The 23,873-nt window shown below is 41.1% G+C and overlaps 1 protein-coding gene across 6 annotated transcripts in view; it reads right to left on the reverse strand.

Annotated features, from left to right (window-relative positions):
- CNTN5 (contactin 5) overlaps positions 1-23,873 on the reverse strand; it is a 1,172,720-nt gene that overhangs the window by 490,313 nt on the left and 658,534 nt on the right. For all 6 annotated transcript variants that reach the window (XM_059721130.1, XM_059721133.1, XM_059721132.1 and 3 more), the window contains one exon: positions 5,731-5,949. In XM_059721130.1, the coding sequence (XP_059577113.1) occupies positions 5,731-5,949 (219 nt within the window). The remainder of the gene's footprint in view (positions 1-5,730; positions 5,950-23,873) is intronic.

The following is a 23,873-nucleotide window of genomic DNA, read 5'->3' on the forward strand; positions in this document are numbered from 1 at the left end:
GTCTTCTCTGCAGATACACCTGATTCCTGAATGCCTACTGTAGATTACACATTTAAATTACACAAGGCCTCTATTGTAATAACACAAAGCATCTAGTTCTCTGTTAAAGCATCCTCTCACTCATGTTTATAATTTGCAGCATGTCCCTCATCATTACATAAAGCAAAGTGTATTGTATCAGCTCCTCATTTGAGTGGGCTCTAGCTAATTAAAGATAATGAAATACTATCACTTGCCGCTTTTACTTATCACTGAAGGTTTGCGGAAACAAAATTAATATACTCTTCTTTTTAAAATTTGATTACATACAAATATCTCTTGAAGGTAAAAACACAGTGGCCACCAGGCAGAGTAATTATTTGGTTTGTGAATATCAAGAATGAATACACACACACTTAAATCTAAGACTACCCTGAATTTATAATGACCCCACAATAATTAGATTACATATTTACAGTACATGTAATCTAATTACATATAATATGTAAAGCAACGGATTCGGGGGAAGGGGTGTCAACTGGGTCTTTTGCCCTTTGCCTCTCCCCCTCAGTTCTTCCCCCTGCAGCCTTCCTGCTCTACCCACCACCTGTACTCTCCACACCCAGCTCCCCACAGCCTCTGGCCCTCCCCTTCAATGCCCACAGTTTCTGCTCCTTCACCCCTCACTGCTCCCCTTAATGTCAAACTGTGTTAGCTGTATTCCTTCCTAGGTTAGAAAGCATAGCACAGCAGTGGCAGTGGCCAGACAGGGGGTGGAATTTCCCTATACTCTTGCCTGGGAATCCAGCCCAAGCTGAGTTAAGTTGTATCTGGCAGCTGTGGGGGGAGGAGGCAGAAGCTGCAGAGGGCAAATGGAGGGGAGGACAGGTTGCTGCTATGGGTCTGACTCTGGCCCCAGATTGGGCTCAGGACCAGAGTCAGAGCTGCAGCAGCTACCTGCCCCCCACTCTGCTTTGCACAGAGCCTTTTCTTCATGCTGATCAGGGGGAAAAAAATCTCATCTTAGATTCGAGTAAATATGGGATCTTAAATAAAAGGGTTTTATACATTACAAAAATCAGCCTAACTTAGGAACAAGGTGGTACAACTGTGAACTAGGAGTCAGATCCACAGAACGACTCAGATGTTGCAATATTTATGCCTTTTATTTCACACAAAACCTAGAACCAAATGCTTATATATTCAATAGGGAGAGGTAGGAATCTCCAAAGAAATCTCCAAAGAATCTCCCATCAGAAACGCACTGGGAGTTCTCTAAATTCATTGGGAGTTCCATAAAATTAGGCATTAAAAATACTGAATGCAGGGGTAAGGTGCCTGACAGGGCTGTATGAAATTTTGATGGGTGTTTTGTTTCAAAGCTGTTTTGAAATGTTGCAAACTCTGAGCGGCTCTGCCACTGGCTCCCCCACCAACACCCACCACCAGGCTGAGCTCCATGAGGCCAGCAGAGCCTCTTGGAGTGCAACCCTCGCTCCAAGCACAGCCCTGGTGAGCCCAGCTTGGCAGCTGGAGGCTCTGCAGCCCCATGGAGCTAAGCCTGTTAGTGGGAGGTGGGGGAGAGCCACTAGCCAGGGTTGCGCTCAGGACCAGGGCTACACTTGGAGTAGCTCCGCATGAGCTCTCCTGCCATCAGGCTGAGCTCTGTGGGGCTGGAGGAGCCACTCGGAGCACAACCTTGGATCTTTCCACCTCCCGCCACCAGGCTGCACTCCGAGAGGCTCTGCCAGCCGCAGAGCTGAGTCTGGTGGCAGGACACAGGGGAGAGTCACTGGCCAGGGCTATGCTTGGAGCCAAGGCTGTGCTCTGAGTGCCTCCACCACTGGCTCTCTGCCACCTCCTACTGCCAGGCTCAGCTCCATGGGGCTGCAAAGCTTCCAGCCACCAAGCTGTGCTCACCAGGGCTGTGCTTGGAAACAGGACTGTGCTCCAAGTGGCTCCGCCAGCCCATGGAGCTCAGCCAGGTGGTGGGAAGCAGTGGTAGAGCCAGTGGCTGAGCCACTTGGAGCACAGCTCTGGTGAGCACAGCTCCATGGATGGAGGCTCTGCAGTCCCACAGACCTGAGCCTGGTGGCAGGATGTGGCAGAGAGCCAGTGGCAGAGCCACTCAGAGTGCAGCTGTAACTCCAAACACAGCCCTGGTCAGGGGCTCTCCCCCGCTTCCCACCACCAGGCTCAGCTCCATGGGGCTGCAGAGCCTCCTTCCATCAGGCTGTGCTCACCAGAGCTGAGATCTGAGCAGCTCTGTCACTGGCTCTCCTGCCACTGAGCTGAGCTCCATGGGGTTGGTGGAGTCACTCAGAGTGCAGCCCGGTGGTGGGAGGCGGGGAGAGCCAGGGCGGCACTCTGAGTGGATTCACCACCCCTGCAGAGCTCAGCCTGCCCTCCCAGCTCTGCCAGACTCCTTCCAGGGGTGTGGGCCCCACATATGCATGCGGGATGACAGGAGGCTGATGCTGCTGTTTGGGGCCATCAGCACCATCAGTCTTCCAGGCTTTGGATGTGGGCTGTGCCCAGCACTGGTCCCAGGTGGCAGCGGCAGCCTCCTATCATCCCATGCACATTTCTGGGGTTCCTCACCCCTGCAAGGAGTCTGGCACAGCCCCACAGCTCTCCCAGGGCACAGGCCCCCAGATCTGTCCATGGGATGACAGCAGGGTGCCAATGCCAGCAAGTGACATGAGTTTTGCTTTTAACAATTTGAGGTGCAGTTTCCAAGAAACCTCTGCACCTATCTCCTTGAAACTTGGCAGGCTTCATGCCCTCAAAAGGGGCTACCATCCCTGAAATTTCATCCAAATCAGGCATGACATGACAAAGTTATAGGCATTTTCATGGTTCCCCATTATAGCCTATGGGCAAAACATCAAAATGCGTTGAAACAGCAAAATAGTCTCGACTAAACAAAATGGAACAGTGCTTCAAAACAAAATGAAAGAACAAAATAAAATACCATTCCTTTGAAATGGTGAAACAGAAGTCGAAATAAAACAGTGCTGTTTCGCACAGCCCTAGTGCCTGACTAAACGCTACACATAATGAATCTATGTCCATTCAGGATATAGAGCATGGAGACCTCTTCCAAGAGTATGCACTTACCTGTGCAGAACTTGTAAAGGAGTGGTGACGGTAGTGTTGGTGATGGCCACCTTTTATATAACAGATTACTGGTTAGAGCATTTTCCAGGGAATGGTGGGGACACTTTAACTAAAACTTGTTCAGTGAGCTTTAGTTAAAGTGCCCCTGCTGCTATTTTGAAACACAGGGATGCTGAATACACGTGATGTGGAGGATCATGTGGATGATGGAGTGTTCTGATTAGGTGCTCACTAATTCTCTTCCTATCCCATTTATGCAGCCATTTTAACTTTCTGGATTTTGTTCCTAAACCTCTTGGTGTATCTGGGCCTAAATGGCTTATAACTCAAATAGTTTGTCAATAGGACATGCTATGTACTATAAAGCAAATATATATATATGTATATATTTGCAAATCAACTTCATTGACAGAGGATAGCAAAATTATGGCATGTTAATTACCCAATCAAAATCAGGATCCATAGTATACTAGGTTGTACAGAAAAGCACATAAATGCAGGCACAGTAAAACATTAAAGTCGTGTTTCTGCTTGTTCCTGTGAACTCTGTGAGCATCCTCTTTCAAAACTCAATAGCATCCCAATAATACCATGATGTTGAAAGTGGACAGTACATAGAAGTCTTACACTCCTTCATGTCTGCATTAGGTGTTGCACAAACAAATCCATCTGAGTAGACCAAAATCACATTGATTGCCAAAGGAACTTAAGCATAGATATCATTAAACCTCTTTGCCTGAACCCCAGATTCTTGGGAGACATTAGTATCACTCAGGCTAGGGACAGAAATTACACATAAACCGGCATAAGTGATCAGAAACTGGTTCAAATCTGTAACATGACAGAAGTTCAGTGCACATAAACCACTTTCAAAATGACCAAAGCTGGTTTAAGATATTACCTGAATGGATATAGTATCAGACTTAATTAATTTAGGTTAAATTGGTTTATTGAACATCTGTCCCAGGCCTCTTCCAGATTCAAGTTAACCCCATAGTCCCCCAGGATGCTTTGCACCTCCCCTTGGAGGGTGAGAGGGATAGCTTTGGCCCAAGCTGTCTGCCCCAGCCAAGCAGGAAGGTGTGCTCTAGCACCTTTGGCTTCTGGTCTAGGCGACTGTAGGCATGTGCCTGCATTTTCAGAATCATGAATGAATGTTCATTTGCTTATCAGTTCTATCTACACAATTTAAAATAACCTGTGAAGATTGAATCAATCAGCCTCAAGATTTTCAACTATCTGTAGTTAGCCCCAAACATCAGCTACTTTATAATTCCAATTTATTTAATTCATAAGGCCTCCTTTTTTTTCACCTTCTAACCATCAACTGCTTCAATCCTAAATATGCATTCTTTGAGAGGTCAACACACTACAGCTAAAGTCAGTGCAGTGGGGTTCCTCAGTCCTTTATTTTGATTGTTCTCAAATCCTCCCTATACATGCATACAGATTAGGGGGTAATGAGCAAAGCTGGATACACAGAAAGTGCTTGAGTCTTATAAATTCACTTTCTATAAAGAACACTACACAGCACATTTAAGTGAAGAAAACAAAATGCACTTTATTAAGGCCAGAATTCAACAGTTTGTATTATTCTATTTATCTGGATTCCTAGATAGGGACTCTAGGCCCAATTTAGGAAGACTTTTAAGCACAATTTAATATTTTCAATTACAAAACCACTTCTGATTAGCTTGCAGCTCTTAAGCACATGCTAAGATGTTTTGTTGAATAAAAGTGACTTTTCTGAACTAGAGAATAGTTCTGATAACAGTATTGTTACATTGTATTAATGGCATTAACTTGCTCTGTTCTAGTTTTAATTTTTGTGGTCATTCTTTTTTTCTTTTTCTTTCTTTTTTTTTTTGCAATAATGAGGAGAATTTGGAGGAAAATACATAATCCTTATAAATACAATTGTGTTTTTGTTGAGGCTCATCCTTTAAAATGTGATCTGAAAAAGAGAAATATTTACCACTGAGAATTTCTACATCTCAAAATAATGACACAACCTTATGCTGTGTGTGTGTGTGTGTGTGTGTGTGTGTGTGTGTGCGCACGCACATGCATGTGTGTGTGTGCCCACGAACACGTGCATGCACATAGGCACACGTGTGTATATACATGCAAAAAAAATTGTATATAATTGACTAGTGGAAAAACTATCTTGATAAAAAGTGTTATGTAACATTAATCCACACAGTTATCATGTGGAAGTAACTTCAAAATATAACAGAACAATTGAAAAATATAGTAGAAAAGATTAATTGAAATTTCCCTACATTGCCTTTCAAATGTACAGCATTAGTCTGAGTAGATCAAATTGGATTGTAGTGCAATTTCAATCCACTTCTGGCTTCCCACACTTATGTTGTAAAGACTGTAATGAAATAAATAAATAGATACATTTAGGGAACTGTAGGAGAGAATGTTTACAATGCTGGCTTTCAGGTTAATCTGGGGAAACTAAAAGGAAAGAATGTCTTTCTTACTGCAGTTGTTTCCTAAAATCCAACTGTGCCAAAGAGAGATACTGAAACGAATGAATAAAATTATATTGGTTTGAAAAATATCAGTGCCCATGAAAAATGCATATTTCCTTCAAAGTTTTAAAGGGAAAACCAGACTTACCATCATGTCTAAAGGCCTCTGAGAAGTGATAGAGGTTTGTTGGTGGGTGGTACTGTTGCGCTGCTCCTCTCCAGCTTGGTGAAGATACGCTTCCTAATGAAGGGCTGCTTGATCGTGGTCGGCTCTTAGAACTAAACGAGGCTGAAGATGAACCACCAGCTCTAATTCTTAGGATAGCAGCATATGAAGTAGGGAGGCCTGGAACGGCTTCTGAACAGTCTGTAAAAGAAGCAGTGAATTCTGAGTAGAAGCTAAGTGAAAAAAAAAAAAGAAGAAAAAAAGAAGCATCAAAAAGCAACTCCCCCCCCCCCCTAATGTTTTAGCCATGCAGTGCAAATCTAGGAGCAAAAACAGAACATCACTAACATCTAAATAATAGGAAACACAGCAAGCAAACAAGAAACACAACCAAAAATCTTGGCTCGTGCAGACTTTTGACCTAAAAAGGGACAAGTGCCAAAGACTCCAGCAAGTCCACAGAGACCTTGCTGTTGCTATTGATTTTACTTGGAAGATGCTCATATAATATACAGATGGGCAACAATATAAAACTGTAAGATAGGAAAGTCCACCTACAAGGGTGTAAGACAGCAGAAGTTTTTTGTGGTGATTATTAAATAGCTAACTGTGATGTCCTTCTCAGTTGAGTCATCAAGTCTGGACTCTGTGCCCTACTCATGTATTTCATTAATAGGAATCAAACAACCATCCCAGGATGCCAAGACACTGTATTTCATTTTCATTTATCAGTCTGCTAAATACTCACTTCTCACATAAAGCCCAGAAACACCGACCCAGGTGAAAGGCCTTCCTCACTGCAGATTATTTTACAAATTAAGGGCTTTGTTACATGATACACTGAGCTGCACAAATGTTGCTCAGTGTTATTGCTAGTTCGAGTTTAAAACAGTCACAGTTCAGGCCTGCAGGAGCCTGGTAGACTGAAAGGTAAGAATTCCCCCCCCCCCCCCGCCCCGTTCCCTTTCCAGGCTCCCCCACTGCTCCTCATGCTCCTGTCCTCCCCCCGCAAATCCCTTCTCCCTGCTTACTTGTGGCTGTGTATATACATGTAATTCTGCCTATCCCAGAGGAGCAGGCAGGGAACGGTTAACCTGCTTGCCTAGCACTGCCACTGCTTCAGGTCTTCTGCTCTTCTATGGGCTGAGCCCTGCCCAGAGAGCAGCAGCTGCAGCAGCAGGACAGGCTGTTTAACCCTACCCTGCCTATTCCCCCAGAACACATAGTGTGAGCATCCACAAGTAAGTGGGAGGCCAGGGGGGCAATGAATGGAGTCTGGCATGCTGGGGAGGGTGCGGAGAAGGGCAATAGACCTGATCCAGGCCAGTGGGGAAGGGGCAGTGGGTAGTATGCTTACACCCAGAGTGGCTACACCTTAGTATAAACACACTATGCACTTCTTCTTCCCCAAGGGGCTGGATCAGGCCCACTGCTCTTCCCCCAGCCTCCGCAGCGCCACAGACCCTGCTCACTGGCACTCTAAGCCTAGAGGGGCTAGAGTGGCTCCAACTTAGTGTAACACAAGGTGGGTAACACAGATCAGAGATCATCTTCCCTGGAATGGTGTAACTTTGAGCCGCATAATGTGTGTTTGAAACCAGTTTCAGTTGTTAATGTGTAGACAATGCAGGGGTTAAGAACTCTAGAAGCCACCCAAAATTACCGTATAACAATACCCTGAGTGATTTAGTTCAGAAGAACCAAGCATGCATGCATAAAGTTACTTCTTTGCTCACTATCAATGCCTCTTTTTATCCCTTTGTTGTACACTGAGAAATACAACAGAAATACATAAATTAATTAAAAAATGCTAATATAAAAATATACTTAGAAACTCATTCTGCAGCAGATAGCTCTCCCACTGAAATCAATAGCTTTCCAAACACCGCAAATGGAGCACAAAAGTCTTGGGTAAGTGAGAAGCCCCTAGAGCACCTTAAAATAAACCCTGTGATTTATTTTATTCATCATCGCTCAATGATGAAATGCCTCCTTTGGTTGGATAAGAGGAGCTTTTGGCATCAAAAGGCCATTGTTATAGTAGCATTATGCTAATATGTATTTAAAACAGGACATGCTTCTGAACCCAGGTCTTATGGGGCCAAGTATGAAAAAAATAAAAGCTTAGACTGTCTGCTATAAAAATAAATAAATAAAATGGTTAGGGGGAGGTGAAAGTAATGACTAAAAATCTCTAACTTTGTCATTATCGACTGTGAAGCTTTTTGATCCTTTGGAGAGAGACCTTAGGCATGACTTATTGTAATTGTTGTATTAGAACCATAAGATAAGAAGAGAACTCGAGGCTCATCTAGTCCAGGGGTGATCAAAATACAGTTTACAGAGCTGTGTCATCTAGTTTGTGGGCTCCCCATGGTTCCTTCTACTAAGTTTCTGGACCACAAGCCAGATGCCAGATGACACAGCTCTGCACACAAGCCAGATGACACAGTCATCCACAAGCCAGATGACACAGCTCTGCACACTAGACTAGACCTACACCTAGACTAGGCACGTGGCCTGAACCAATGCAATGGCTGCATGCATCAGTTCTGGCCTGTGAATGTACCCCATTTACTGGGCCTAGCCCACACACTGGCCCCATGCCATTCATCCAGCCCAGGTATGCATTTTATTTCATATTTATACAGCTTCTGACAAGGAACTCTGATATTCTTTTTGAATTCCAATGCGTGGTGCCCATGATAAGATGTTGAAAGATCCAGTCTATCTATCTTTGCTTTAGAAGTTCAGGATTAAGAAAAGCAGATCAATTGTATCTGAAAATACCCATCTTACTAGTAAACAGCTTAAACACAGATTATGTGGAAAATGTGTTTTACTTAAAATTGGGATTTAAATGCAAGTTTTGACATGCAAGGGTCTAAGGCAGTATAAAGCTCGCATCAGGAGAATTCAGTCTTGAGGTAGTTTTTCATTTTGGTCTTTCAAACTATCTATTTCTTAACATAATCATTACCTCGATTTATAGCATTATCTTTCCTGACTTATAAAGTGGGAAAAAATAGAAATACTCCATGCTACATTGTTAAAAATTAAGATGAAATATGAGAATAATGCATGTACAATTTTTTTTAACATTACCACTGGAATACTAATAGAAACATAATGTTGTTTTCTTTACAACAGAAGATCTTTCATTGCTTCCTGATAAAACCTTAACATATTTTAACAAGATCTACACTGTCCCAAAAGGTATAGAGATATGGAGCAATCTAACATCTACCTGGAACTGGAGACTAAACAAATGCTATCTTGAAATACATCTTTTTTGTAATGTCTACTGTCATTAATTCTTTTGAAATTGAAGCAACAGTGTCAGGTTCCCAAGATTATGGAATAGTAGCAGTCATTTCACAGTTAAGGTTAAAACTAGCTGCCCTTTTTAGGACAGGTTTTCAAAACCTCTTAAGTTTCTCCAATAGAAATCAATCTCCCTGAAGTTTCATATGCTACAGATCTTCACAAGGGAATTTTGGGAAAATTCTGTCCCGCCACTATCAATGAGAGTGTTCTGATTTACTTTTATTTTTTGGCTTATTGTATCCCCTCAAACAGATTGACCTCAAAAACAGATGTGTTTTGTTTTGCCTCACTGAACAGAAGGGATGTTAGCTATGTACTTTGATTACAATGGACTAGGACAAATGGTTGTGTGAGAAATTTTAAACTTCAAATTTGAAATGAAGTAATTGGAGAAACCTGCATAAACATGACTGGGAGGAAAATAAGATCCATTTTTTCACCTAGTGCTCCATCTTCTTGAAACTCTTTCCCAGTGGGGCTGGTATAAATACAATATTGTCCTCTTAGAAAAATGAAGCACAGCAGTCAGCTCTCATAGAAATAGGAGTGAAGGATGCTGTAAGCCATGGTTACCCATAAGCTTCATGGATAGAGAACATTGTTATAACATAAGACATGTGGGTCCCAACCACTTGAGAATACATAGAACATGACTCTAAAGTCAGGAATATTACAATTCTGATCAGGCAGATGCCTTTTAGTGCAGGTTTCTCATTGAATGAATGGGAGAACCATCTGATTCTAAAGCCAATTGTGCTTGCAGGGGTGCGCTAGCTCTCCACTGGGAAAGTAGGAAAACAATATATCGACACAGACGGTGCATCTACATGAGCTTTTTAGTGTACAGTAGACTAATTAGCCGTGTAGTAAATGACCTGGCATCTACCCACATGCACCCAGATTAGCCTGGAGTAAACAAATTTATTCTGTAGCAGGATAATACTTATAAGTATTGTAGAATAAAAAATCATCTCAGCAGGGCATGTGTAGATGCTGCCCTGGCTGGCTGAGGCATGAGGGTACCTCAGTGCAGGGGTTGCCTGCTGGCTAGCCCCATGCTGAAGTGCCCTCATGCCCCAGCCAGCCTCTCTGTAGCATGGTGAGCCAGGGGGAGTAGCTGGGACCCCCTGGGTCCCCTGCCTGCCAGGGCTGCTGTGATTTGGCTCAACATGCTGCACTCCCACGCACGTGTTCAAACAGCAATAAACGCCAGATTTTATTGCGTTGCAATAATTGCACACGTAGATGTGCCCTGACATAGGAGAATGCCTCCTTGTGCCTATTTGCATTAAGATGGAAAAGTAAAAGCTAAGCCAGGGATGCCTTAATATAGAAGTAGAATTTAGGTCTATTTCTTTAGTATAGAAATAGAATTCACTCCTGGTCTGAGTTCCCTAGAAATAAAAACCCTGAAGTTGATCATCTTTGTTCTTAACGTGCAGTTACAGAGAAAGGACTGACAAGGGCTGTATAGCAGCAGTTCTCATGGACCATGTCATGTGGGTCACAATTATATTATGCTCCCGTTCTAATTATTTTAATAGAAGGGTCAACCTAGCAAAGTGGCTTTAAAAAAAGAGAGGCTATGGATATGCTTTTAGAGTAAAAGCTCAGATTTTTATTTGTCCACGCATTGTCTTTTCTCTAAATAAAAATGTCTTAAATGCATACAGTGTTACATGATTAAAAGTGAATGAACAAAAACACATCCATTTACATTTGCCAAGTAAAAAAAATAGGAAGCATGTTTCCCTAGTGGAATACAACCCAAATAAACCACATTGAATATTCTGAACTGTTTTAAAACTACAGCATTTCTGACTGAACCCCACTGAGATCAACAACAGCCTGATACAATGACTAGAAGAGAAAAAATGCTTCTGATGAGGTTTTGTTAAGAAAAATGTGAGTCTATCAGAGGTACAACAATCACAATATGGTTTGCATTAATGCATCTTAATTAGCTTTCTAAAAAATCAAAGGAGATATTTAATAGCATCCAGAGCTAAACTATGGCTATTCCTATCAGAGGAATTGGACTGAAAAGACTAAAGACCTCTTTAGCTGTATAGTTCATTTTCCATGCGAATAGAACATTTTTTTTACAGTGTATTCCCCAGTTCTTTGCCATTCTAGTTTTAAAAGACTCAGATGGTGTTTCCCCCAGTTCCCTTGGTAGACTACTGAACAGTCTATCAAATCTCAAGGCTGGGAAGTTTTACCTTATGTTCACGATCATTCTTTAATATATGGCTAATCAACTTTCTTACTTCCTATATTAAGTTCCTAACTTCCATGTTACATGCTAAGCATAAAATGTCTGAACCTAAATGTCAGAAGTCAGCTGGTTAAATCAAGGTTTAGCTACCTAATAAATGATCTCATAACTGGAGATAATAAGCACCCAAAACTCTCTCTAACTACTGCTAGAACTGTGAATATTCAGGCTCTTTGAAAATCAGAACCTGAATCAAAACTTGTTGGTACAGGCACAGCTGACATCTCTAAGTGAAATGCAACTTTTTCCTGACTTCTATAGCATGTTTACATCTCTCTGAAATGCTAGAATTTAAAGCAATACTGCCATGGTACAATGTAGGAAGCTACTCTGCAAAATTGAATTCAACAACCCTAAACTACAAAGTAGTTTTGACAATTTCTTTTTATTGAAGCTGTATTTCTACACAGCTTGCTGAAGTGAACTTGTTCTGTATGGCCTAATCAGTTTAAGAATGTTTTTCTATCTTAAAAGCTCACTTTAAGAGGAACCGTCCCCCCCCCCCCAAAAAAAAAAAACCAAACAAAATTCACACACCTCTAAAACAATTAAGAATTGTATAATGAAATTACATGGGAAACACCATGCACTGGGGCAAGTCTAGCATTTAAAGAACAAAATAAAAAAAAATGAGCTCAAATGGCATAAATCTAAAGAATTATGGGGTGGGGGAAGAGGCATGAAAGGTTTTGTGTCTGTGACAACGTGCAAACAAGAAATTCATGTTATACCATGGAGATGAGATCTCTATTAATGCCCATACATAGCAATCTGGTTTTTCATCTTTCATGGTGTAATTGCTCGCTTTGATGAGTATAAATGTTAACTGTACAATTTTATGCTTAATTGTAGCAGCCTTATTGGCCTCCTGAGGATTATATCCATCTATAGCTATACATCTGTATCTATCTATATCTTTATATACAAGTATCTATATATATCGATATCTATATATATCTGACTGAAGCCTTTCTTGTAAAGAACGTTTAGAAATGGTTAAATTGTAATTAAGCAAACATTTCTTCCTTGTTTACCTAAAGCCTGTAAGTCTGTGCTTTTTGTTGCCAACAGATAGCAGAATTCTGGTCTTACCTGAAAGCAAAACCCATTTTCAAATCAAAAACACTTTCCTCCAGAGATTTATACTGTTCATCTGGCCAGTTGTGGTGGCTTAATTAAAAAGTATTCTTCACCGGTCCTTTTTAAAACCAAACCAAACCAAACCAAACCAAACCAAACCAAACCAAACAAATGTTTCTCTGATATGGTTTTTAATAGACTGCTGAGGTATGAGACCAGGTTTGTGAGGGTTTGGCTGGGATGTAGGTGGCTGAGCCACTGGATAGGGCCTGGGGAGCAACTGTGTAAGCAATGTGGGGACAGAAGTTACCAGAGCATCAGGTTGGGGTTTGGGTTGGTGGAGTGGAGAGTATGGGACCAAGTTTCAGGGAAGCTGAGATCTGGAGCCAGGGGTCAAAGAATAGTGCCAAGTTCCAGGGAGATTTCAAAATCAAGGTTCAGGAAGCCAAGCTGAGTCAGGATGCTAGGGAAACCATGGAGAGCAAAGACAGTGCTGAGTTTTAGGAGAAATCCAAGATCAGAATCAGGAAAAGCCAAAGCTGGGTCAGAAGTCAGGAGAATGATGAATGTGAGTCTTGCTGGAACAAACGGAGACTACATTAAGACATGTCTGCAGCCTGAGACTGCATGTATTTGTAACAGGAGTGAGTGGTGTTTCATCACCATATCTTTTATTAGACCAACTAAACAATTGTAAAAATTGTTCTTTGCAAGCTTTTGGGTACAAAAACACCCTTCTTCAGGGGGAGAGAGAGTTAAAGCACCAAAAGCTGCTCTAATTAAAGGACTGCAGAGTCTCATGAATCAGTGTCCCTGTGCTTCAAAACAGCAGTGGTCGTGCTTGAACAAAAGCTCTTCTGGCAAGCTTTAGTTCAAGCACCCCTTCTGCCATTTTGAAGCCTGGACACAATAGTACACAAGATGTGGGAGCTACAGGCTGCAGGAATGTGGTAATTACCACACATCAACAGATACGATTAATAGAGTCTGTTCTGACATATTGAACTTATAGCACATTGGAGCAGCATCCATGCCCATATACAGGCACACAGAGGTACTAAACTTAATGCGCAGTAGCAAAAGTGCATTAATGAATATGTAGATGTGCCCACTGATAAACTCAAATTCATTAATGGTTTATGTTTGATAGTTTACTTTTCTGGGGGTAATTGGGGTTATTTATCTCAAAACCAACTGAAAAACACTCTCTCTAGGTAACCAATTCCAGTGATTCACCCTCCTAATGAGAAAGTTTTTCCTAATATCTAACCTAAACTTCCCTTGCTGCACCATGAGGCCATTGCTCCTTGTTCTGTCATCTGCCACCACTGAGAATGGTTTAGCTCCATTCTCTTTGGAACAACCCTACCGGTTCTTGAAGATTGCTATCAAATCCCTCCTCATTTTTCTCTTCTGCAAACTAAATAAGCCCAGTTCCCTCAGCCTCTCCTCAGCAGTCATACGCCTAACCATTTTTGTTGCACTCCACTGGACTCTCTTCAATTTGTCTACATCCTTTCTGTAGTGAGGGACCCAAAACTGAAAACAGTACTCCAGGTGCAGAATAGAGGGGAAGAATCACTTCCTGCAATCTGCTGACAATGCTCCTACTAATGCAGCCCAGTATGCTGTTTGCCTTCTTGGCAACAAGGGCACACCGCTGGTTTATATTCAGCTTATTGTCCACTGTAACCCCCGGTTCCTTTTCTGCAGTGTTGCTGCTTAGCTATTTAGTCCCAAGCCTATACCGGTAATGGGATACTTCCATCCTAAGTGCTGGACTTTGCACTTGCCCTTGTTGAGCTTCATTACATTTCTTTTGGCCCAATCCTCCAATTTGTCCAGGTCACTCTGAATCCTAAGCCTTATCCTCCAGCACATCTACTATCCCCTGATTTGTGCCACTGCTATTTGTTCCCACACATACCGCTGCACGGCCGCTCTGGTGCATGGCAAAGTGACCCAGGTGGGGCATGGGAAGCTGGAGCCAGCATCTGTACTGGGCCCAGCAGCCTTATCTGGGGTCTGGGGGCCTCCCAGGCCAGCAGCAGTACCAAGCCAGCCACTTGGAGCCTGGCCAGCAGCTAGAGTGTGGCTCTAGCCAGCTTGCTTCTTTTCTGGAGGCACACTCTGCACTGTGATTTTTCAGCAGCATTTTTTTCTTTTTTACACGGGATCTCTGGTGTCAAACACTGCCACCTAAAAACTGCTTTGAGCCACAACAAAACATAAGTACATACTCATCTGGTTGCACCCCATGAGTCAAGACAGTAGGTCACAATCAGGAATGTAAAGGTCTGGAGATTAAGAGGGAGTTTTCTCCTTCATACTACATTTAAAGGACAGAAAGAACATTTGAAATAGAGGAATTCCACACTAGCTGGATCTCATTCTGACCGCCAAGAAAGCCCTCATCACTTCTGGGCTACAGCATGTCCAGAAAGGACAGAATCTTTAAAGAAGTGTTCTGCAAAGCTTTCACATGTTTCTACTGAGCACTGAAAACTGTAATTACATATGTTAAGGCCTCTTGTCATCTTGCACCAAAATTTAATTCATCTTAAACAAATTTTAAGATGAATTAAATTGTGCTCCAAACTCCCACAATAATTTCTTAATGTCTTCATTATGATTTCCATCAGCTAAGTAAGTATTGAATCTTTTCCAGTAACAGTGTTAATAATTAAATTAATTTTAACAGTTAGACTGTTGATATCAGTTTATTCCTTTACTCCTCCCCTCCAATATTATTTGCTCGAATATAAGACAAGGGGTTTTTTTTGTCAATCAGCATGGGGGGAGAAGCCCCTTATCTTATATTTTCATATAAGAAAACCTCATTAAATACATTGCCTATCATTAAACTGATACAAAAGGCAGCATGTGCTCAGTAATGGAAACCAACTATGAAATAATTAAATGCAGCCAACTGAGCATAAGTATAAAGTACATGGTCCATATGGAGCAAAAAACCCCCCATGAAACTGATAGGAAACTACTACAAGGATAAGCTTCTGCAACCCATTTATATAAAACATAGAATAGTGTCCATTGAGCACAGTCCCCCTCAGGAAAGATTCTTTTTAAAGTCATGGTGAGCCACTCCACTGAATACATTTCGACTTCATTTTTCCTTCTACAGTGAAGCTGATCTGTGTCTTTGTTTCCCATTTCCAGTGATTCCTGTTTCTTCACCAGCCTTAAGTCTGGCAAACATCACTAAACAGGGCCCCAAACACTTCACCCAGAATCCCTCTTTTGCCCCCTCTCTCCACTTGTCACATATGATTATTGTGGCCCCACCATCCATGAGGTGAAACTGGACCAAGTTGTCCTGCACCTCACCTATATATCAATTTTTGGAGGATCCCAGGACTTATGACAAGAACACTTGGTCCCAGTCATGAGTGGTGGGCTAATTAGCACGTGGATCCTTTGTGGGGGGTATCTGACGTATACACACATACTGAGGAGTCCTGAGCTGTGAGGTCACCATAACTTGAAATGCTGTTGACTACTCTGGGACCCAGCCCAGTGAACTATTTGGTAAATCATGAGCCTCTTGGCTTTAGAGTAATTGCATGCATTATCTATGTAAGTAGCTAAAAAAAACCTGTTTAAATCTGTGTTTATGGAGTACCTGTGCTAAACCTTGCTGCAGTTACAAAAAAGGTAAAATGCAAATTACTACAGGTATGTTTATTTCAAAGTCAGTGTTTTCAATTTTGCCTCTCACTTCCATGTGCTCAGGCACAGCAGGGTCTGAATATAAGGGGCAGGGAAGGGACTGCACAGGAAAGATTTTGGTGGGCAGGGGGCAAAGGGGCCACCCAGCCCCCTGGCCCTAGATTTATTTTCTTTGCTGCAGCAGGAGGAGGTTGACAAATTCAAGCTGAACTTCCAGTAACTAGATTCTACACCTGGAAAATTATAATAAATGTATATATTTTCCAGGTATATAATCTAATTATTGGGGTTCTCTCATATTCAAGTAAATATAGTAAGTAGGCAAAATGATACCACATTATAGGCATTACAGAATCATGGCAACTCTCGGTTTGAAATCTCAGGGGTTCTTTTTATTTAAAGGAGGTGAGAAACTTCTCTGATATTGTTTGGATGAAATATGAATCTATAGATTACTAGAAAGATATTCAATCACTGCATTTTATTCCCTTGGCAAACTAAATTTAAACCTGATGTAAAGGAGGAAACATATTGTAGCCAAGATGACAAAAAATGTCCCATAAATGCAGGTAGATATACTAAACATATAGCATAAAGAGTGTCCTTTTTTAAAATTTGTCATCTTGGGATTGTACAGAAAGAAATAGTATACAATTAACTATATTTTATAAATTGACAAAAGTGTTCTCCATTCTCCAACAGAATTTGAAACACAGCAGACTCTGTCAACACAACAGCTTGTTGCACCATTAGATCCCCTATGGTCACCATAGTTTGAAATTTAATGACAATGCACCCTTATGTAAAGGATTCTGACTTTTTAGGTGGCATTTTTTGTAAGTGACAGTTGGTCAGCAGCTAAGACTCAATGACATTTATCAGCTACCTAATTAAAATGTAGTGTATCTTATAATACTTGCAAATGTGACCTTCATTTGTGTATTTTTGCTAGCTAGCATGTTTAGTCAAATGTCACTAAGAACTCTAACCTATTTTTTATTGTAACTTTTAATTACATTGTTCCAGTGAAAGTGTTTATCCTTCTGTTGCTCTGGCTTATAAAATACATATCACTTCACTTTTCAAACTATAGCTAGTAATACTGTATTTTGCCCACTTTTATAAAAAGTCAGTTATCTTCTGGCTAATTTGGTACATACTCAGGGCTTTTCACTGAACATTCACGTGTGTGTGTATGTGTATACATATATAGGGAATAATGAGGCAGAGTTATATGAGGATATTAAGAAACTTTCTGTGTTAATTATATTCATGAGTGAGTTAAGCTGTTCCTGAATTAAATTCAAACTCCAGTCAAATTACATTTTCCTGACCAACTGAAATTAAAAAAAATATCCAGCTGCAGAAAAAAATAAGATTATAATAAAAAAGGAAGTAATTAGGGGCTTTTTTGAATTTGTCAACTGTGCTGCTCATCATTTAATGTTTCTTTTTAATTCTAAAAGTTCCATATGAGGGCCTCAGACCTTGGACACATTTGTCAAAAATACTCATAATAGTAAAGAAGCAGTTACTACAACACCACTAGTAACCAATCAAAATGCATCAAGTCAAAATAACAGCACACAATCACACAACTATCAAGACTTTTCCTGGGCCTATCTTCTCTAAAATTCCCAGGGTAACTAGATGGTCTTTTCTGCATATGAAAATAACAGATTCAAGCTCTTGCAGGAGGAAGTAAATACTCCAGTTGAAAGGTCCTCATGGAAAATACAGTGACAAGTTTGTTTACTTTTTCTGATCATGAACATGGTACTAGGAGCAGGAAAACAACTGACAAAATTGGGCAGCAGTGAGCAGGAGTTGATCAAATTCAGGATCCTGACAAAAGAAATAAAGGAGAGCAACAGAGTATGGACACTGAACTTCAGAAAAGTACAGTTTGACTTCCTTAGGGAACTGATGGGCAGGATTCCCAAGTCTGAGGGCAAAAAAAGTTCAGGAGAGCTTGTTCTACTTTAAAGAAACCTTACCGAGAACACAGGAAAAAACCATCCTGATGTGCAGGAAGAATAGCAAATGTGGCAATTGACCAGCTTGGATTACAAGAGAACTCTTCAGTGACTTTAAACACAAAAAGGAAGCTTACAAGAAGCAGAAGCTTGGACAAATGGCTAGGGACAAGTATAAGAATATTGCTCGGGCATGCAGAGATGAAATCAGGAAGTCCAATTTGCGCTTGGAGTTATAACTAGCAAGGGACATGAACAGTAACAAGAAGGATTTCTACAAATACGTTAGCAACAAGAGGAAGTTTAGGGAAAGTGTGGGTTCCTTACTAAATGGGGGAGGCAATCTAGTGAGAGATGATGATGAAAAGGCTGAATTACTCAATGCCTTTTTTACCTTGGTCTCCATAGGCAAGGTCAACTCCCAGACTACTGCTCTGGGCAGCACAATTTGGGGAGGAGGTGAGCAGTCCTCAGTGATGAAAGAACAGGTTAGGGACTATTTAGAAAATCTGAACATGTACAAGTCCACGGGGCTGGATTCATTGCATCTGAGGCCGCTGAAGGCACTGGCTGATGTGATTGCAGAGCCACTGGCCATTATCACTGGAAACTCATTGAGATCGGGGGAGGTCCTGGACAATTGGAAAAGGGCAAATATAGTGCCCATCTTTAAAAAAGGGAAGGAGGTTTCAGGGAACTACAAACCAGTCAGCCTCACCTCAGTCCCTGGAAAAATCATGGAGCGGATCATCAAATAATTCATTTCCAAGCATTTGGAGGAGAAGATGATTAAGAACAGTCAGCATGGATTCACCAAAGGCAAGTCAGGCCTGACCAACCTGATTGCCTTCTATGATTAGATGACTGGCTCTGTGGATACAGAGAAAGCAGTGGATGTGATGTACCTTGACTTTAGCAATCAAAATCTAACAGTCTCCCATAGCATTCTTGCAAGCAATCTAAGGAAGTATGGGTTGGATGAATGCACTGTAAGGTGTATAGAAAACTAGATGGATTGTGAGGTTCAACAGGTAGTAATCGATGGTGCAATATCTAATTGGCAGCTGGTATCAAGTGGAGTGCCCCAGGGGTTTGTCCTGGGACTGTTTTCTTTCAAGATCTTCATTATAATTCTGGAAGCTGGGACAGAGTGTACCCTGGCTGGCTAAGCAGCAGCTCTGCAAAAGGACCTGGGTGCTCCAGTGAAAAGGACCTGATGAGACCAAATATGGAGTATTGTGTCCAGTGTTGGGCCCCCCACAAGAGAACGGATGTGACAAATTGGGAGAGTCCAGCAGAGGGCAACAAAAATGGTTAGGGTGTTGGGGTACATGACTTATGAGGAGAGGTTGAGGGAACTGAGCTTATTTAGTCTGAAGATGAGAAGAATGAGGCAGGGATTTGTGAGCAGCTTTTAGCTACCTGAAGGCTGGTTCCAAAGAAGATGGAGCTAGATTGTTCTCAGTGGTGGCAGACAACAGAATAAGGAGCAATGGTCTCACGTTGCAGCAAGGGAAGTTTAGGTTGGATATTAGAAAAAACTCTCTCACTAGGAGGGTGGTGAAGCACTGGAACATGTTACTTAGAGAGGTGGTAGAATCTCCATCCTTGGAGGTTTTTAAGCCCCAGCTTGATAAAGTCCTGTCTGGAATGATCTAGTTGGGGATGGTCCTGCTTTAAGAAGGGGGTTGGCCTAGATGACCTCCTGAGGTCCCTTCCAACCCTAAGTTTCTATGGTTTTATGCTCTCTCTCTTTGGCAATTATCAGATTTTTATGGGAATTTTTTAAATTTCCTGTAGAAAAACAATTAAAACCTGAAGGGCTTTCTGCTGAAAACTTTTGGATAACCACCAATAAATAGATTCCATTTAAGTAAAGTAAATGATCATTCAGATGAAAATCCTGTTTCCCATAAAAAAAGCAAACAATTTTTTTTCAACCAAATTGAACAGTTTTCTCAAGTAGTCATGTCCTATGTTGATTCATAATTCAAACTAAGCAGTTTAATGCCCTCTTACTAACATCTGTTCAGCAAGCAAACAGAGCTTATTTGAGACATGAGAAAATATCAAGAATATTTTTTGGACTTAGCTAGCACATGGGCTTTTTTAAACAAAGACATGCATAATGCTTTGAAAATTTACAATACTTTTTAAAAGGAAGTATGAAATAGTGTTTCCAGATGATTATGACCAACACTATCAACAATGATCAAGTATTATATTTACTTCTAAAGCTTAAATGTAACTGTGATTATTGTATGGAGGGAAATTATTTATATAGAAGATATAAAAAATCTCTGATAAAATGAATCACTAATTCTGTTCCTCCTGGAAAACCATTCCTGATTCCATCTTAGTTGCACTTAATACTTGTTAGATGGCAAATAAATAACTCAATATATGCACAATTATTTCCATTGTACAAAGAACTAGTTAATCTTTTATAAAGTAATCGTTCACTTTTTTATTAGGAGGGCATATAAATAAAACATTCTGTTATGATCAACAGAATTAAAATACCATTATAATAGAAAAGCTCTTTCCAGTGACTTCTGTACTATAAAATATTTTGCCAAAATAAGTTGTTTAGTATTGACTGCATTACATCTTATTACCTAGTTATTATTCAATTGCAACTAGTGAAAGATACATTTTCTATTTTTCTTGACTCACTGTAGATTTTACAGAAGTCACACTCTGTTTGGAAAAGTTGCAAAAACTAGATATACCAAACAATCAGGATTATGATAAACATTATGTAGCTGCAGGGATATAAATAATCCTTTATAAATAGGGACCTATCAAATTCATGGCAGAAGTGGGCTGCATGGCAGCTCCTTTAATCTTTCAGGTTCTCCTGCATACCCCCGACCCCTTCCAACTGGCAGAGGGGCCCCTGATTTCACTCTTGATCAGCAGGCAAGTGAAAACTACAATTTTAAATATGACATTGCTTTGCCTCCCAGCTAGTCAGCAGGAAGGAACAGGGCCGCCGGGGCCCCTTAGTCAATCACCAATGGGGAAGAGTGCACAGGGAAACCTGCAAATTTAAAGAAGATGCCACGCAGCCCACTTCCACCTTGAATTTGGTAGGTCCCTATCTATCTATATATAAAGGGCTTAGTCCATCTATCTGTGTGTCTGTCTTTCCGCAACGCTCTTTAAATGCAAATAGCTTGAAAAAAAGGAAGCGATAGAACATTTGTGTCTTCAGAGAAAATTGTCTGCTAAACCTTAGCATTTGTTTAGCGACCAAGTCAGGATGATCCCAACTTCCAGAAATGGGAAAAAAAGTCAGGGGCCAGGGGTGTTTCTACTGAGCTCCTCCTGGGAAGGCACCAGGAGCCCAGCATGGCAAGGAGGGCAGAGGCAGGGGCCAGCTGAGAAAAACCAGAAGCTGGGCAGAGGCGTAAGGCAGTAGGCAAGCAGTAGCAACTCCATCCTGAGCCCCGAGCAGGGAAGGAGGTGCTCGGGGGTGGTACAGAGGAAGCCCCAGGGTGTGGGTGGCTGTTGTGAGGTGTGGAGCTCACCTGCCCTTGCCCTTGCCCCTGCCCAGCAAAGAGGCATGCAGACAGTGGCTGGGCAGCAGCATGGACAGGTCTGCCTTCAGCCTGCTGAACGAGTGCAAGTGCAGGAAGGGAATGTATCTGCAAACGTTCAGCCCATTTTATTTAAGTTTTATAAATATTTAATTTATTTAATAAGTATAAAAAGGAAAATCTGTTAGTTTTTGTTATTGAAATTCATCTGTTACTCTTGACGAGCAATTCGCTAGTTTATAAATAAGCCTTCTGAAAAGTTTATCATACTGGGGTGTAAAAAGTTTGAGAACCACTGATTTAAAATGCTAGGTGTAGCTGATTCATTATTGTTCTGTGGCTCTTTTATCTCAGATAGTTTTATGTAAAGATATTTTCAGACATGCATAAGTTCTCCCTGGAAAGTGCACTGACATAGTAGACTTCTATGCCCAGCTGTTGAGCCAGGTGGGCTATGTGCATACTGCCAGTGCATCAGTCTCTAGTGCTGGAAGATGGAAGGGAAACAGATGGGGGCATACCTATGCCAGGAAAAGATGAATCAGGGCCTGAGACGGACATGGAGTTGATAAACTTCTGAATATTGCTGGAGGGGGGGAAAAAAGCCTACAAAGGTTTTCATTAGAACTCATCACTGTCAAAGCAGTATCAAGGAACCCAAGTGTGTGTATCTGTCTGTGAAGCCAAGTTATTGGCATCTCTCTAAATATTTAACTAGAATTTGATTTGTTATACTGCAGAGAAATGATTTCAGAAATAGCCAGAATTACTTTTACCAGAAAAATAAAATCCTGACAAATATTCCTGCTCTAAGTCAGTGATTCTCAACCTTTTTAGACTGAAGGCACCCTCCATAACTTATGTGAGCTGAGCGGCACCCCATTAAAAAAAAAAATGTATTTATAACAGTGCATACCTTCTTGCAGATGGGCTGCACGATGCGGGCAGACATGGCAACCAGGCAGAGGGAGTCTGAGCCTGACTTATTTGTTTATCTCCTCACACCTCACTTGTCTCCTCCCACTTTCTGAGATACCCTTCAAAGGATCTTGCAGCACGCCGGGACGCCCCAGCACCCTGATTGAGAATAACTTCTTTATGTGATACCCATGTTATCAGTCTCTTCAACATCTGAACAGACTACTGACAATGGATACAAAACTCCTCTATCTGTTTCTAGAAGTGGTCCTGCTATATAAGGGTTCATGGTAAGGAGAGTGGTGAAGCTTGGATGGCTACTTCTGTTACCAGTAGCATAACTAGGGCAGAGAAAGCTGGGCACCAGTTCCAGGCCCTGATTTAAAGGGGCACCAAGCAGCATCCCATAGCACTCTTCTCCCTGCTCTTCAGTCACATCACCTGGCACTCAATAGCATCTCTGCAGAGTGCCAAAATTATTAGCTATGTCTCTGGCTGTTACAATTTGTACGTAGAAAATTTGAGAAGTTTGGTTTTCAGAGTTGTCAATATGGTACCCCTTTGGGATATTACATTCCTTTTACTTAAAAGCAAAACAAAGAAACAGGGCAAGTTACAATTTTGGAGAAGACAAAACAAAGAAATAGAAGGCAAAAATAAAGTTGTAGGATAAGCATTTAGAAATTTATGCTAGTTGTGTATTTCATTGCTGTCTAAGGTACTGCATTATAAAAATGAACTACACACCACACCACCTGTACCAATTATGAAGCTGTATTTTCATCTCAATATTCTAATGACACATAAAACCACTCTGAGTTGATTCAGATGGTTTATGTTATTACTGAAAAGCTTTTAAGTACAGTTTGGTTGAAAGCAATTTGCCAGATTAATTCCTGAACAGATTTGCTCTCAAATTATGTATTTCAAAAGATTTTCAAAGGCTTTCACATTCTCTCCAAGACTAAAAATGAGAGTCATCAAATGCATCAGACATACTGATAGAGAACATGTTTAAAACAGAAAAAGCCATACTGTGACATCATTTTTAAGCTTAACTCCCCATTGACTTTAAAAAAGATGGTGGCATTGTATAGATCTATGTTTTGACTTTAGTATGATGCACTGGATATCTCTAGGAATTAAGAGAGGCTGAACATAGGGTTAATATCCTGAGTTTGAGCACATGTTATATAATATATTGGGTGTTACTATTCTGTTGTGCATCTTTATCAGTATTCAGAAGGTGAAACAAACCAGAACAGTCATGTGTAAGCATTTACCCTTTTCCTGTCATAAACTGATATTGATAAGGGA

Source organism: Alligator mississippiensis, chromosome 1, assembly GCF_030867095.1.
Source record: "Alligator mississippiensis isolate rAllMis1 chromosome 1, rAllMis1, whole genome shotgun sequence".
In the NCBI taxonomy this organism is placed as follows: Eukaryota; Metazoa; Chordata; order Crocodylia; family Alligatoridae; genus Alligator; species Alligator mississippiensis.